The following is a 13393-nucleotide window of genomic DNA, read 5'->3' as shown; positions in this document are numbered from 1 at the left end:
ACATCTTCTGCCAGCCTTTGTATTCCCTCCTTAAAAAAAAGGCTCAAGGTAGCTACATTAACTGATATTTTTAACATACGTCATAGAGATATCTAAAGAAATAGGACACTAGCATCCTGCTCAGACAAGTCTGAGGACATATATTTGTCCACACCGTCATGGAAGTTTTACAGGACCTTCACTATTGCTTCTTATGAATCTGGGGAGATACACGTTCTATATCTGACTCAAAAATTACAAAACCATGTATTACTATTCATTCTCCTTGATGTCTCAATCCAAGAAAAAGTTATCTCAAAAACTTGACTTCTCAGGTAAGAGAAAACTGCTATGAATACTTCTCATTAATTCCTTCTCCATTGTGACATTATCAAAAAACTTGGGAGATTATATAATACTGTTCATCAATAATTTAATCCAACTAGAAAATGTTCTTTTTGAGGCTAGGGAGCCTTGACTTGATCAGTTTGGTTCCTACTCACCACCAGTGATGACATAATCTAAAGGACTGACAAGTTAACTAGGTAGTGGAGAAAACACAGAGGAGTATTTTAAGGTGCCGATAGCAGTAGCTATAATGTGGAATTCAGCACTATCGTTTATTCAGCAAATACTTATTGAGCATTTACTAAATACTGGGCCCTGTGCAAGGTGAAAATTAATTGCCTCAGTAGTTGGATGACATAATACAAAATATGTAAAAAAAAAAACCCCACAAAAGCAAGTTGAGACACACAGCAACTTTTTCTTCTCATTATGCCATAGAGAGTTCTAATGCTGCAGATTTCAAAGAAAAACATAGTATCATTCAGAGATGAGTTCCCTGAGAAATGAAATCCCTCTCTTTGGACTCAAAGTGACTCCTTTTCAGTTTCACTACATTTTAAATTTCTGTTTTTTTTTCCTTTGTCATTGGGCTTTTATTTTGTTATGTGAACAGATGTTATTACATATATTATTTATTTATTATCTCATTTATTTCACTGTAGGTACCAAGTTCAGTGGAGATGAAAGTTGAAAAAAAATCTTAATGCTCTTTTAAAAAATTGTTCAAAACATCAAGCATTCTCTGTTCCAATGTGGTACACATTTTTCTTTCCATGTCTACTGAATGGCCACCACCTGATCAAAGCATTCTTTCTTATTGTCCATTTCATATTAGATTTTACTACCAAGCTCACCTACACTCAGGCCTTTAAGCAAGAAATGTAAAGTCAAACAGAAGTGTTTGATTAAATTCTATGGAAAGGGAGGATGTATGTTCCTCAACTGCAATTAAACTTTAGATCACAGCTGTAGACAGCATGTTCCAAGCTTGTAAATATGCAAAATGGAGCTTTAAACCTAGTTGTACAAGAGCCGTGCAAGCCCCATCAGAATTTCAAGCTGTCATATTGTCACTCAGTACGTTACCAGTGTGAAGTTATTTTAATAGTGCATTAAGAGTAAATACCAATGGGATCTATATTCAATAAGAGCTTAGAACTTATATTTAATTTACTTTTTAAAAAACAGAAATGGCATTGTAGAGATTTAAGGAGAATTCTTTAGTTTGGTATAGACGAAGAAACTTTCCAGAGTCTTTTCAAATTTAATATTGGTAAGGGTAAGATCACTGAATAAAAGTTATAAATACAGCTGTGATTTTCGATAGGAACTTAGCCAACATCCGTGGCTCTCACTGTGATACACACTAGTAGTGGAACAAAGTCTTAAACTCAGAATCACAATGCACGTTGTGAATTCCTCTTAGAACGTATCAAAGCACTTTGTACTTAGTACGTATTCAGTTAATAGGTATTGAAGAAAAGGAGAACGTTTGAGTGGGACTATCAGCATTCTTTCTAAAGCCAATGTCTATAAACCTTCAAAGAGAGAAAGAGAGACCTGTTCTGTGTTATAAAATGTGCAAAGAATTAAGTGTCCTTAAGGACCTCAGAGTTTTATGGGAGAGAGTGAAAAGAAAAGGAACAATTAAGTATAATGCGTATAATGACAAAGGTATGAAAACAGTGTGGCTATTTACATGTAAATGAATTTTAAAAAATAAAAAAGTCACTTTCTTGGTTACACTCATCACATTTTAAGTGCTCAATAGCTATTTGTAGCTAGTGACTTCCATAGTGGACATAGCAGAGGAAAATTTCCATCACAGAAAATTCTATTAAAAAGAGCTGTATGTTAACATTATGCCAACCATTTAAAATTTATTTACTACTTTTCATTTTAAAGGAAATTATTGTCTTGATTCATGCCTGATTCATTAAAAAGCAGTTATATAAAATGTTAATATTAAAGGCTTGCTTTTATTTCTCCTCGCTTTTCACTAAGTTGTATATATATGCACAACTTGGGTTGTATGTATAGGGTGACTATACAAGACCATGAATCATTTTATTCCAGAAAATTTCCTTTGGTTAAATAACTTCCAACAAAACAGTTCCTTTAATTGCAAATTGGAAAGAAAACAAATAAAGCTCAAATTACTTTACTGTTTTTAATTGTATTCTCTGATTTTATATTATTTGTATATTTTTAGGAATATTGAATCTGGGACATCCCTGGAGGTCCAGCATTTACGACTCCACGCTTCCACTGTAGCAGGCACAAGTTCCATCCCTGGTTGGGGAACTAAGATCCCACATGCCACTCGGTGCGGCCAAAACACACACACACACACACACACACACACACACACACACACACACACACACACACACTCTGAATCATTCATTTTACTATTAAAAGAAAGAACAGGGCTTCCCTGGTGGCGCAGTGGTTGAGAGTCCGCCTGCCGATGCAGGGGACACGGGTTCGTGCCCTGGTCCGGGAGGATCCCACATGCCGCGGAGCGGCTGGGCCCGTGAGCCATGGCCGCTGAGCCTGCGCGTCTGGAGCCTGTACACCGCAACGGGAAAGGCCACAACAGTGAGAGGCCCGCGTACCGCAAAAAAAAAAAGAAAGGACACAATATCAGGTGACTTATACTACTAGTTACCGAGTGTAGGTGAATAACTAATCTTGCTCTTTGGTTTCTGCAGTGCCCTGTGATATTTCCAGAGGAATGGCCAGTTCTACAAAAGAATGTAATTAGGAACAATTAGTAATTACTAATTAGTAAATCTCTGAGACTAAATTCTGCAAAGGACATTAAGAGGACATTATTTATAAGTTCAAAATAATGTCTTCTTTATTTCTCTTTACTGTTTCATTTTATTTTGGTCTGTCTCCAGTTGGAACTCTTCAAATTTTCTGCTTTTTTCCTCAACCTTCCTATGGTCTTTGTTCTACTTGCTTCCCTATTAGGGAGCTTTTTGGTCAGATCTTCATGTCTTTTCTCAGTTATTCTCCAAATTCTCAGCTATCTCTGCCTTCTCTGCTTCGTGTCGACCCCTGTCTGGTATTTGATACACCTGTTATATCTTCAAGATCTAGAATAATAAAAAGAGTAAAACACAAAAAAGTTTAAAAAAAAAAGGAAAAGAAACAAGATATCTGTAACTCCTCAAAACTCAAGTGGAATAAGTCAGTGTAGGGGAGGGGGATCATTCGTCTCTCTCACACACACACACACCCCTCATCATTACCATAGTGATTCTTATGACTCCTATTCATAATCATGTTTTTGCCTCTTTTTATCTGAACAAGCTTAAGTAAAAGTTTGCAATCTTCAATAAAATATAATCTGTTTTTCTCAGCTAAATGATTAATCTTCATGTGTTTTGACAATGTACAACTGAGGAGAATATCTGCTCAACCTTTCCCCAATAAACCATTGCTTCCTCTAGAATCTATCTCATGCTCTAATACTATTCTTGGAGTAAACAAAACAATCAGAGAACAGAACATGAGTGCACCATTCCAAGCCCCATTGTATATTACTTTTTTTTCTAAATTTCTCTCTGCTATGAGCTCATAACTCTTTTGGGGAACATTACAAGACATGGCCTTTTCAAACTCATTGAGAGAGTTGTTATAAGTGGGTTATCACTTATATATATGGTTTATACGTATATATGTGTATGTTATATATTATATATAATATATATTTATTTATATGTTTAATTTATATATTATTACATTATATATTATATATACTTGCATAAAATATTATATATTATATGTATTTTATATTTTTATTACTCTCTGTAGCACTTCACACTGAACTGCTATCAGTATGTCTCACTAAATTCTATATTTTGTTATGGCAAATGTGTTTACATTGTCCCTAGTATATTCCCAGCATTGAGGGCTATGATGAGCATGGAGTAGAGAAGCAATAGGTGTGCACTGAATCAGAGAAAGAACATTTACACTGGTGTGTGTGCAATCAGGGGGAAAGTCTCAGAAGAACTATTTTTGTTTTGTTTTTTACTTCCTTGAATATGAACCAAATGAGTTCTCACATGTCTCTGCATTGGCTGCTGGAAAACTTAGATTCAAAAATGTAGCCTGGCCCTCATAAACTTTATTTTTGGAGCCAACCTATTTTTCGTTTCATCTGTCTTTTTCTTGGTATCTCTATTCACTTCTTTTTAATTGTATGAATTTTTTGATTAAAGAGGATTAGAATAGCAAAATGAGTTGGGGAATACAAAAAAAAAACAAAAGACAAACACACAAAATGGCATTGAAAGCGGAAGCTTCATGTTATCAGTCCTGCTGTATTTAATTATGAAGTCCTAAAAATGAGATATGTCTTTTATACAGTAACTCAAACAAGAGAGTGATAAAATATTAATATCCACATAAATCTCCTTAAGATTTTACATTTCCTAATTTATTAAAAACAGTAACAGGGCTTCTCTGGTGGCGCAGTGGTTAAGAATCTGCCTGCCAATGTAGGGGACATGGGTTCATGCCCTGGTCCAGGAGGATCCCACATGCCACCGAGCAGCTAAGCCCATGCGCCACAGCTGCTGAGCCTGCGCTCTAGAGCCCGCGAACCACAACTACTGAGCCCACGTGCCGCAACTACTGAAGCTTGTGCACCTACAGCCCATGCTCCACAACAAGAGACGCCACCGCAATGAGAAGCAGGAGCATTGCAACAAAGAGTAGCCTCCACTCACCGCAACTAGAGAAAGCCAGCTCAAAGCAACGAAGACCCAATGCAGCCAAAAATAAAAAATAACAAAAAAATTAATTTAAAAAAGAAAAAGTTAAAAAAACAAAAATAGTAACAGTATGTCGACAGCAATAAGAAACACTAGCTTCTGGCTCCCACATGTTCTGTTTGTCCTATCTCCTGTCTATTCCAAGGAAAAATGCCAAATTTCCACCAGTGACCAAAGGAGCTTTTGAAGCTTTTAAATAAAAGTCCACATCTTGAACAATGAGTAGTTACAGGAACAGTTCTGCATGTTGATGCCATGTGTTGGCTACACATAAAGTACAGGGTAATTCATGCAAAATGACCCTAAAAGGCTGCTGTTAGGAAAAAAAAGACCCCAAAGAAAGCTTCATATTCCTTTAAAGTCCTTTCAAACAAATATTCTTAACTCTGTTAGCCTGATATGATTATGTAGATAAAAAATGTAATTTCATAAAATGAAGGCTTTAATCATATCAAAGTGCCCAACTTTGGTTATTTCACTGCCCCACTTTACCATTTTATAATAAAGAACATTCACTATTCCATGAATACAACTATTATCATTCAATATGTTTCAATTAGGAAAATCAGCTGGATTTTCTGATTACTCAAGAAGATAAGAATTTGGTTTGTTAGCTTATTTTGTAACTTTCATGAAAGAAAGAATCCCACATTACCACAAACTTATAAAACAGTAATAGTATATTCTTAGAATACTCCTATGGGAGAGAACTTTGGCCATGTGTTATCTCAGACTATAAATGACCTCTAACAATCTAATAGTAATTCTAAGCTGGAAAGTACTATAACATAATCCAAATATCCCTCCCTCTAACTCAAAGATTACTAACATTCAAGCAGATACAGATAAAAGGGATAAAACAAATACCTCTTTGGCAGTCTATAATACTCTTACTTTTCCACAAACCAAGGCAAACCTCTAAATCAGTATCCAAGGCCTTGGAAGGTTGAGGACTTGGTTCTGAGAGATAAACCACCAAGTATCTAAATTGTCCATTGCTTTCACTGAGGCTCCACCCCAATAGCTCCCACAGGTAAGCTCCAAATTTAAGCCACAATAGAGAAAAATGTCCTCAAGTAGAAACAATCATAAATTGTGGGTCAATCCCTATGACCACAAATTAATGGCTACCCACATACAACAATGGGAAATATAGATCATCTTTAAAAAGAAGAAAACTGTATGATTTCTCCGTGAGCCTCAGAATTTTTAATAAGCTCTTAGTGTTAGTGTTCACATTTCTGTAAAAGAGGCAGAATTAACAAATTCTATTCATTTTTATCCAGTGTCGTTAATGAATTTAACAACAGCAATTGCATTGCTTTGGTATATGACCTTAAATTAAAGTTCATTAAGCCTGTAAAGTACTTTTTGTGTGTGTCTGTGTGTGGTACGCAGGCCTCTCACTGTTGTTGCCTCTGCCGTTGTGGAGCAACAGGCTCTGGACGCGCAGGCTCAGCAGCCATGGCTCACGGGCCCAGCTGCTCCGCGGCATGTGGGATCTTCCCAGACCGGGGCACGAACCCGTGTCCCCTGCATCGGCAGGCAGACTCTCAACCACTGCGCCACCAGGGAAGCCCTGTAAAGTACTTTTAAAGAGCAAGTAAATGCTTCAGGAGTTCTCAAAAAAAAAAAAAAAAGAAAGAAAGAAAGAAAAAGAAAAAGAAGAAAAACCTACATCTATCACATAAGATTTAATTAAAATAAACCAAAGGTGGGAGACTCTAGAGTCCATCTGGGTGAGGTGGAAGTGGAGTCCAGGCAGTTCTTTTAATCCAAATTCCCACAGAGAAATGGGTAGCAAAAACCAAAAGGGAAAAATAAAGAGGACAACCTATTAAGAGTTCTGGACACTCTCATTGAGAATTATATCAAACTGAAAGTATAATTAAATTTATACTTTAATTATAAAGGTCTGATGATCTGTAATTTATCATCAGGAATGCCTGTGTTAGTGCTGTAACCCTGCATTTCTAGGTGATGAATTTAGTGCGTAGCACTATTGATCCCTTCATTATTTTCTGATAACCAAAAAAAAAAAAAAATTGAAATCCTAAAGGCTTAGGGACATGTCAGAACTCTCAAAAGGACGGAAAGCAAGGCAAGCTGAACAGAAGCATCTAATAGGTATTCATGTTACGGAAAGTAAAGGGATTATGTTTATTGAACACCTAATACCTGCCAAATACTTTTCCAGGTGCTTTACTTAATCACGTTTGAATTCTCACAACCATGTGAAGAAGGGAGGCTAACACTATGCTTGCAGTGTGAACACTGAGTCTCAAAGGAAGCATATCATTTGTGGCAGAACTGAGATTGGAACCAGTTGGAACTAGGCCCATCTGACTCCAAAGTCCCTCTTCTTTCTTCTCTGTTGTGCTGTGGAAATGACCTGAGCATTTTATCCTTTGGTCTGTGTTTACCTGGCACCAGAAGGACTAACTGAAAGAATAAAATGTTGGAAATGTAATTATTTTTTCTGCACATATTTATCTTTCTTTATTCATCCTTTCATTTTTCTTACCGTAGAAATTGTTGAACTGCTTTTATTTTCCTCAGCTAACACTGTTGGCCAACAAGCAGTTTGAGCAACCTGTATCCACAGCTTTAAATTATTGAAAGAACTACATGGAAAGAATGCAAAATGACAGAAATATTTTTGAATAGTCCCCCCAAAAGAAGGGTGTAAGTTATATACTGCAAATGTCTTTTGGAACAAAGTGACATTTCATGTTGAAATAGCTCATATAAATCTCTCAGTTTATTGTGAAAATATCAGTAAAACACAGCCGGCATTTACTAGCTAGAGTAACCCAAGCTTAACAGTTTACAACTACAGAATGGCCAATGGAAATTCCAATAATTGGGTACCTGACACGGGGTAGAGGCATTGAGTGATTTTGTAAGAACAGGACTTCCAAGCTTGGCCACTGCAGGTGATCGATGTGCCCCCAAATAAATAAACGATCCTGCAAAACAAACGTAAAGCCATATGGATACAAATTCTACTACTGGACATTTAGTCGTTCTTTGCGCTAACGTGCACACATTCAACTGTCAATCAGATAAAGAAAATTACATTTTTACTTCTTTACCATTAAGCTCTGTAGATAACCAAAAAGTACTTTCATATGGATAACATTAAATCTAAAATAAAACCCAACTGATGAAAAACAAGCTCTTGATCTAAATCCTCTCAACAAATATGTTTATTGGCTTAACTCACGTCATAGTTAGAAATCAAATTAAATGAAGCTTCTAAGTTTACAATTAGATATTCAACATACTCTTACAAAATTCCCATAAGACATTTGCTTGTAAGTTTCTTCATGATGTACTGAAGGGTACAAGCCTATAGAATGAGTTTGGTTTCTCCTGGGGCTTACATGTTTGACACTGCTGTCTGTGCTAGTGGGGATGAAAGTTTAATTAAAGATCTAATCTAGTGTTAACAAAATAACTGCTTCTAGATTTTAACTTCAGTGGATGTGCTCATGGCAAATGTACAGGGGGGATAACATCTCTTAGCAGCTCGAAGGATCACACATTCTGAACGGCTGTCAGGGGTAGCTTCATTGAATACTGAAAATTTACAAGGAAGGTTATGCTAAACAATGTCAAGTCCTGATCCTGCCCTTTGATTATCATAGAGTGATGGGCAACTTGGAAAGCCAACTATTTTGATGAAAAAAACACATTCAGAAGGTGATTTTCTTAGACACAGATCAATGCTGACTGCACAGAGTGAAAAGGATTTCAGAATTAAAACATATTACTTTACAGATACCACCACATGTTTAACCAAACAACCAAGGTTGCAAGTCAGCAGTGTGGTCTCTGAGTGGGAAAAGTAGAACCCAGTTTATATGGGTGTTAAATCTCAAAGCCAATTGGGAAGGATAAAGATCACTGTTCCCAAAATCCAAACTAAGAGTAATAGAAACAATATATATGAGCTCATTAAATTCTCTATTTCACCTATAAAAGAGTAGAGTAAGAAAAGATGATTTTGAAAAATTAATCCAGCTTAAAAATCCTTTACTTGAGGTTCAAGTAAAACTCAACTGAATATTGTCAAAAGATTAATTAAAATTCTAAAAATTAACATACATTCAAAGATCTTACTCCCCTGGTCATTTAAAACAATATGGATGATTTCAAACAAGTAGTTAATGAAGGATGAAACATATAAACACTAAAACTCCAAAATCTAAAGAAGCAAATGATTTGAACAAATTGATTATGTCACAAAAGTAACTGGAAAAGTGATAGGAAAAAAATCTAACAGAACATATGGCCCTACAGCTGAATTTTATTTAATTTTATTTAATTTTTAAAGAATAAATACTTGCACATGATTTGCATATATCTCAGGTCTTAGAAAAATATGGAGAGCTCCCTGACTCATTTTATGATGCCAGATATCTCTAATGTTAAGAATGATGAAAACAGAATAAAAATAGAGCAATATCACTCATGATCATACATACAAAATTAAAATTAAAATGTTTCAATTGCATCTGAAATTCTTATTAAAAAATAATGTATCCTGACAAGTGAGCTTTCCAAGAATAGAGGTTTGATTTGATTTAACAGACCTATCAACAGTCAATTAGATCAACAAATTAAAGAGTAAAATCATAGATTCATATCAACAAATATTGAAAAGACTGTGAAAAAGTCAGCCATTCCAAATAACCTCAATAAAATATTTTTAAAAAACAATAAAGATTAATGACCAACCTCAAAATAAATAACATTTTCAATGGTAAACAACAAAACTATTTTAATTAAAATGAGAAACTACCTAGAGAATTGTGTCACCATTAGTAATTAGAGGAAATATGAGATAATATTAATTATCTTGGACTAGGATCATCTTATAAATCTAGTAAATGTGGAAGTCAAGAGAATAAAAATTTCTAGTAAACACAATAGAAAAGTAGAGATAGAGTTCCACATGTATTGCCAATAATATAATTGTAAAAATAGAAACCCCAACAGATTCTATCTTTTAATAAAGACAAGTATTAATAAGAGAATTTAGTAAGGTAAATAGAAACAGAGAAATACATTTAAGTCATTTTTATTTATTTTAGCAGTAAGACACGGGATATAGAATGGTAAGAAATATTCTACTCACAGTTAACAACAATAATACAAAATACGTAGGAATAAATTTAACAAGAATGGGACAGGACTTATGTGAAGAACATTATAAAACTCCATGGAAAACTATAAGTCTTCTGATTAAATGAAAAGAGATAACATGTTATTAGATGGAAAGATGATATTATGAAAATATTATATTAGTAAAAACTGATGTGGAAGCTAAATGCAATCCTGAGAGAATTTTAACCAAATATTTGAAAAACAGATAATATTGACTTAAAGTTTATATATGCAGGTCAGGCCTAAAGATACTGAACTCTGACCCCAGACCCATGTACTTCTAGGAATACATCTCTGGATTTATTTTCTTGCAAGACTGCTCCACAGAATACACTGACTTAAGAGACCTGTGGAATTAAAATATGCCAAAGAAACTGTTCCTGTTAATCTGAACTGTTCATTGTAAAACTCTTGTACACCCATATACCCCAGAGGGGCTAGCTAACCAGCACAGTATAAAAATAAAGAATGGAGGGGTGTTTTTGGCTGTGTTGGGTCTTCATTGCTACGCACGGGCTTTCTTTAGTTGTGGCGGGCAGGGGCTGCTCTTCGTTGCAGTGTGCAGCCTTCTTGTTGCAATGGCTCCTCTTGTAGCAGAGCATGGGCTCTGGGAGCACAGGCTTCAGTACTTGTCACATGGGCTCTAGAGCACAGGCTCAGTGGTCATGGCTTGGTTGCTCCATTGCATGTGGGATCTTCCTGGACCAGGGATTGAACCCATGTCCCCTGCATTGGCAGGTGGATTCTTGTTCACTGCACTACCAGGTGCATAGTATGCAGGAACCAAGATGGCACAGTAGAAGGACATGCTCTCACTCCTTCTTGTGAGAACACCTGAATCACAACTAGTTGCTAGACAATCATCGACAGGAAGACACTGGAACTCTCCAGAAAGATACCCCACATCCAAAGACAAAGGAGAAACCACAATGAGATGGTAAGAGGGGTGCAATCACAGTAAAATCAAATCCCATAACTGGTGGGTGGGTGACTCACAGACTGGAGAACACTTATACCACAGAAGTCCACCCACTGGAGTGAAGGTTCTGAGCCCCATGTCAGGCTTCCCAACCTGGGGGTCCGAGAACGGGAGGAGGAATTCTTAGAGAATCAGACTTTGAAGCGTAGTGGGATTTGATTGCAGGACTTCGACAGGACTGGGGAAAACAGATACTCCACTCTTGGAGGGCACACACAAAGCAGTGTGTCCATCGGGACCCAGGGGAAGGAGCAGTGACCCCAGGGGAGACTGAACCAGACATACCTGCTAGGGTTGGAGGGTTTTCTGCAGAGGCAGGGGGTGGCGGTGGCTCACCATGGGCACAAGGACACTGGCAGCAGAAGTTCTGGGAAGTACTCCTTGGCGTGAGCCCTCCCAGAGTCTCTCATTAGCCCCATCAAAGAGCCCAGGTAGGTTCCAGTGTTGGGTTGCCTCAGGCCAAACAACCAACAGGGAGGGAACCCAGGCCCACCCTTCAGCAGTCAAGTGGATTAAAGAGTTATGGAGCTCTGCCCATCAGAGCAACAGTCAGCTCTACCCACCACCAGTCCCTCCCATCAGGAAACTTACACAAGCCACTTAGATAGCTTCATCCACCAGAGGGCAGACAGCAGAAGCAAGAAGAACTACAATCCTGCAGCCTGTGGAACAAAAACCACATTCAAGAAAGATAGACAAGATAAAAATGCAGAGGGCTATATACCAGATGAAGGAACAAGATAAAACCCCAGAAATATAACTAAATGAAGTGGAGATAGGCAACCTTCCAGAAAAACAATTCAGAATAATGATAGTGAATATGATCCAGGACCTCGGAAAAACAATGGATGCAAACATCAAGAAGATGCAAGAAATGTTTAACAGAGACCTAGAAGAATTAAACAACAAACAGAGATGAACAATAACTGAAATGAAAACTAAACTAGAAGGAATGAATAGCAGAATAACTGAAGCAGAAGAACAGATAAGTGACCTGGAAGACAGAATGGTGGAATTCACTGCTGCAGAACAGACTAAAGAAAAAAGAATGAAAAGAAATGAAGACAGCCTAAGAGACCACTGGGACAACATTAAATGCAACAACATTCACATTATAGGGGTCCCAGAAGGAGAAGAGAGAGAGAAAGGACCAGAGAAAATATTTGAAGAAATTATAGTCGAAAACTTCCCTAACATGGAAAAGGAAATAGTCACCCAAGTCCAGGAAGCGCAGCGAGTCCCATACAGGATAAACCCAAGGAGAAACACACCGAAAAACACAGTAATCAAATTGGCAAAAATTAAAGACAAAGAAAAATTATTGAAAGCAGCAAGGGAAAAATGACACATAACATACAAGGGAACTCCCATAAGGTTAACAGCTGATTTCACAGCAGAAAATCTACAAGCCAGAAGGGAGTGGCATGATTTACTTAAAGTGATGAAAGGGAAGAACCTAAAACCAAGATTACTCTCCCTGGCAAGGATCTCATTCAGATTTGATGGAGAAATCAGAAGTTTTACAAACAAGCGAAAGCTAAGAGAATTCAGCACCACCAAACCAGCTCTACAACAAATGCTTAAGGAACTTCTCTAAGTGGGAAACACAAGGGAAGAAAAGGACCTACAAAAACAAACCCCCCAAAATGAAGAAAATGGTCATAGGAACATATATATCTATAATTACCTTAAACGTGAATGGATTAAATGCTCCAACCAAAAGACACAAGCTTGCTGAATGGATACACAAACAAGACTCATATATATGCTGTCTACAAGAGACACACTTCAGACCTAGGGACACATACTGACTGAAAGCGAGGGGATGGAAAAAGATATTCCATGCAAATAGAAATCAAAAGAAAGCTGGAGTAGCAATACATATATCAGATAAAATAGACTTTAAAATAGAGAATGTTACAAGAGACAAGGCAGGACACTGCATAATGATCAAGGGATCAATCCAAGAAGAAGATATAACAATTATAAATATATATGCACCCAACACAGGAGCACCCCAATACATAAGGCAACTGCTAAGAGCTATAAAAGAGGAAATCAACAGTAACACAATAATAGTGGGGGACTTTAAAACCTCACTTACACCAATGGACAGATCATCCAA

The 13393-nt window shown here is 36.8% G+C and overlaps 1 protein-coding gene across 1 annotated transcript in view; it reads right to left on the bottom strand.

Moving 5' to 3' along the window:
- MALRD1 (MAM and LDL receptor class A domain containing 1) overlaps window positions 1-13393 on the bottom strand; it is a 625167-nt gene that overhangs the window by 498816 nt on the left and 112958 nt on the right. Inside the window, exon 13 of the mRNA XM_060096153.1 lies at window positions 7989-8086. Coding sequence (XP_059952136.1) covers window positions 7989-8086 — 98 coding nt within the window. The remainder of the gene's footprint in view (window positions 1-7988; window positions 8087-13393) is intronic.

Source organism: Mesoplodon densirostris, chromosome 4 (genome assembly GCF_025265405.1).
Source record: "Mesoplodon densirostris isolate mMesDen1 chromosome 4, mMesDen1 primary haplotype, whole genome shotgun sequence".
Taxonomy (NCBI): domain Eukaryota; kingdom Metazoa; phylum Chordata; class Mammalia; order Artiodactyla; family Ziphiidae; genus Mesoplodon; species Mesoplodon densirostris.
Note: the sequence above shows the minus strand (reverse complement) of the source record. Positions and strands in the feature narration are given on the sequence as shown.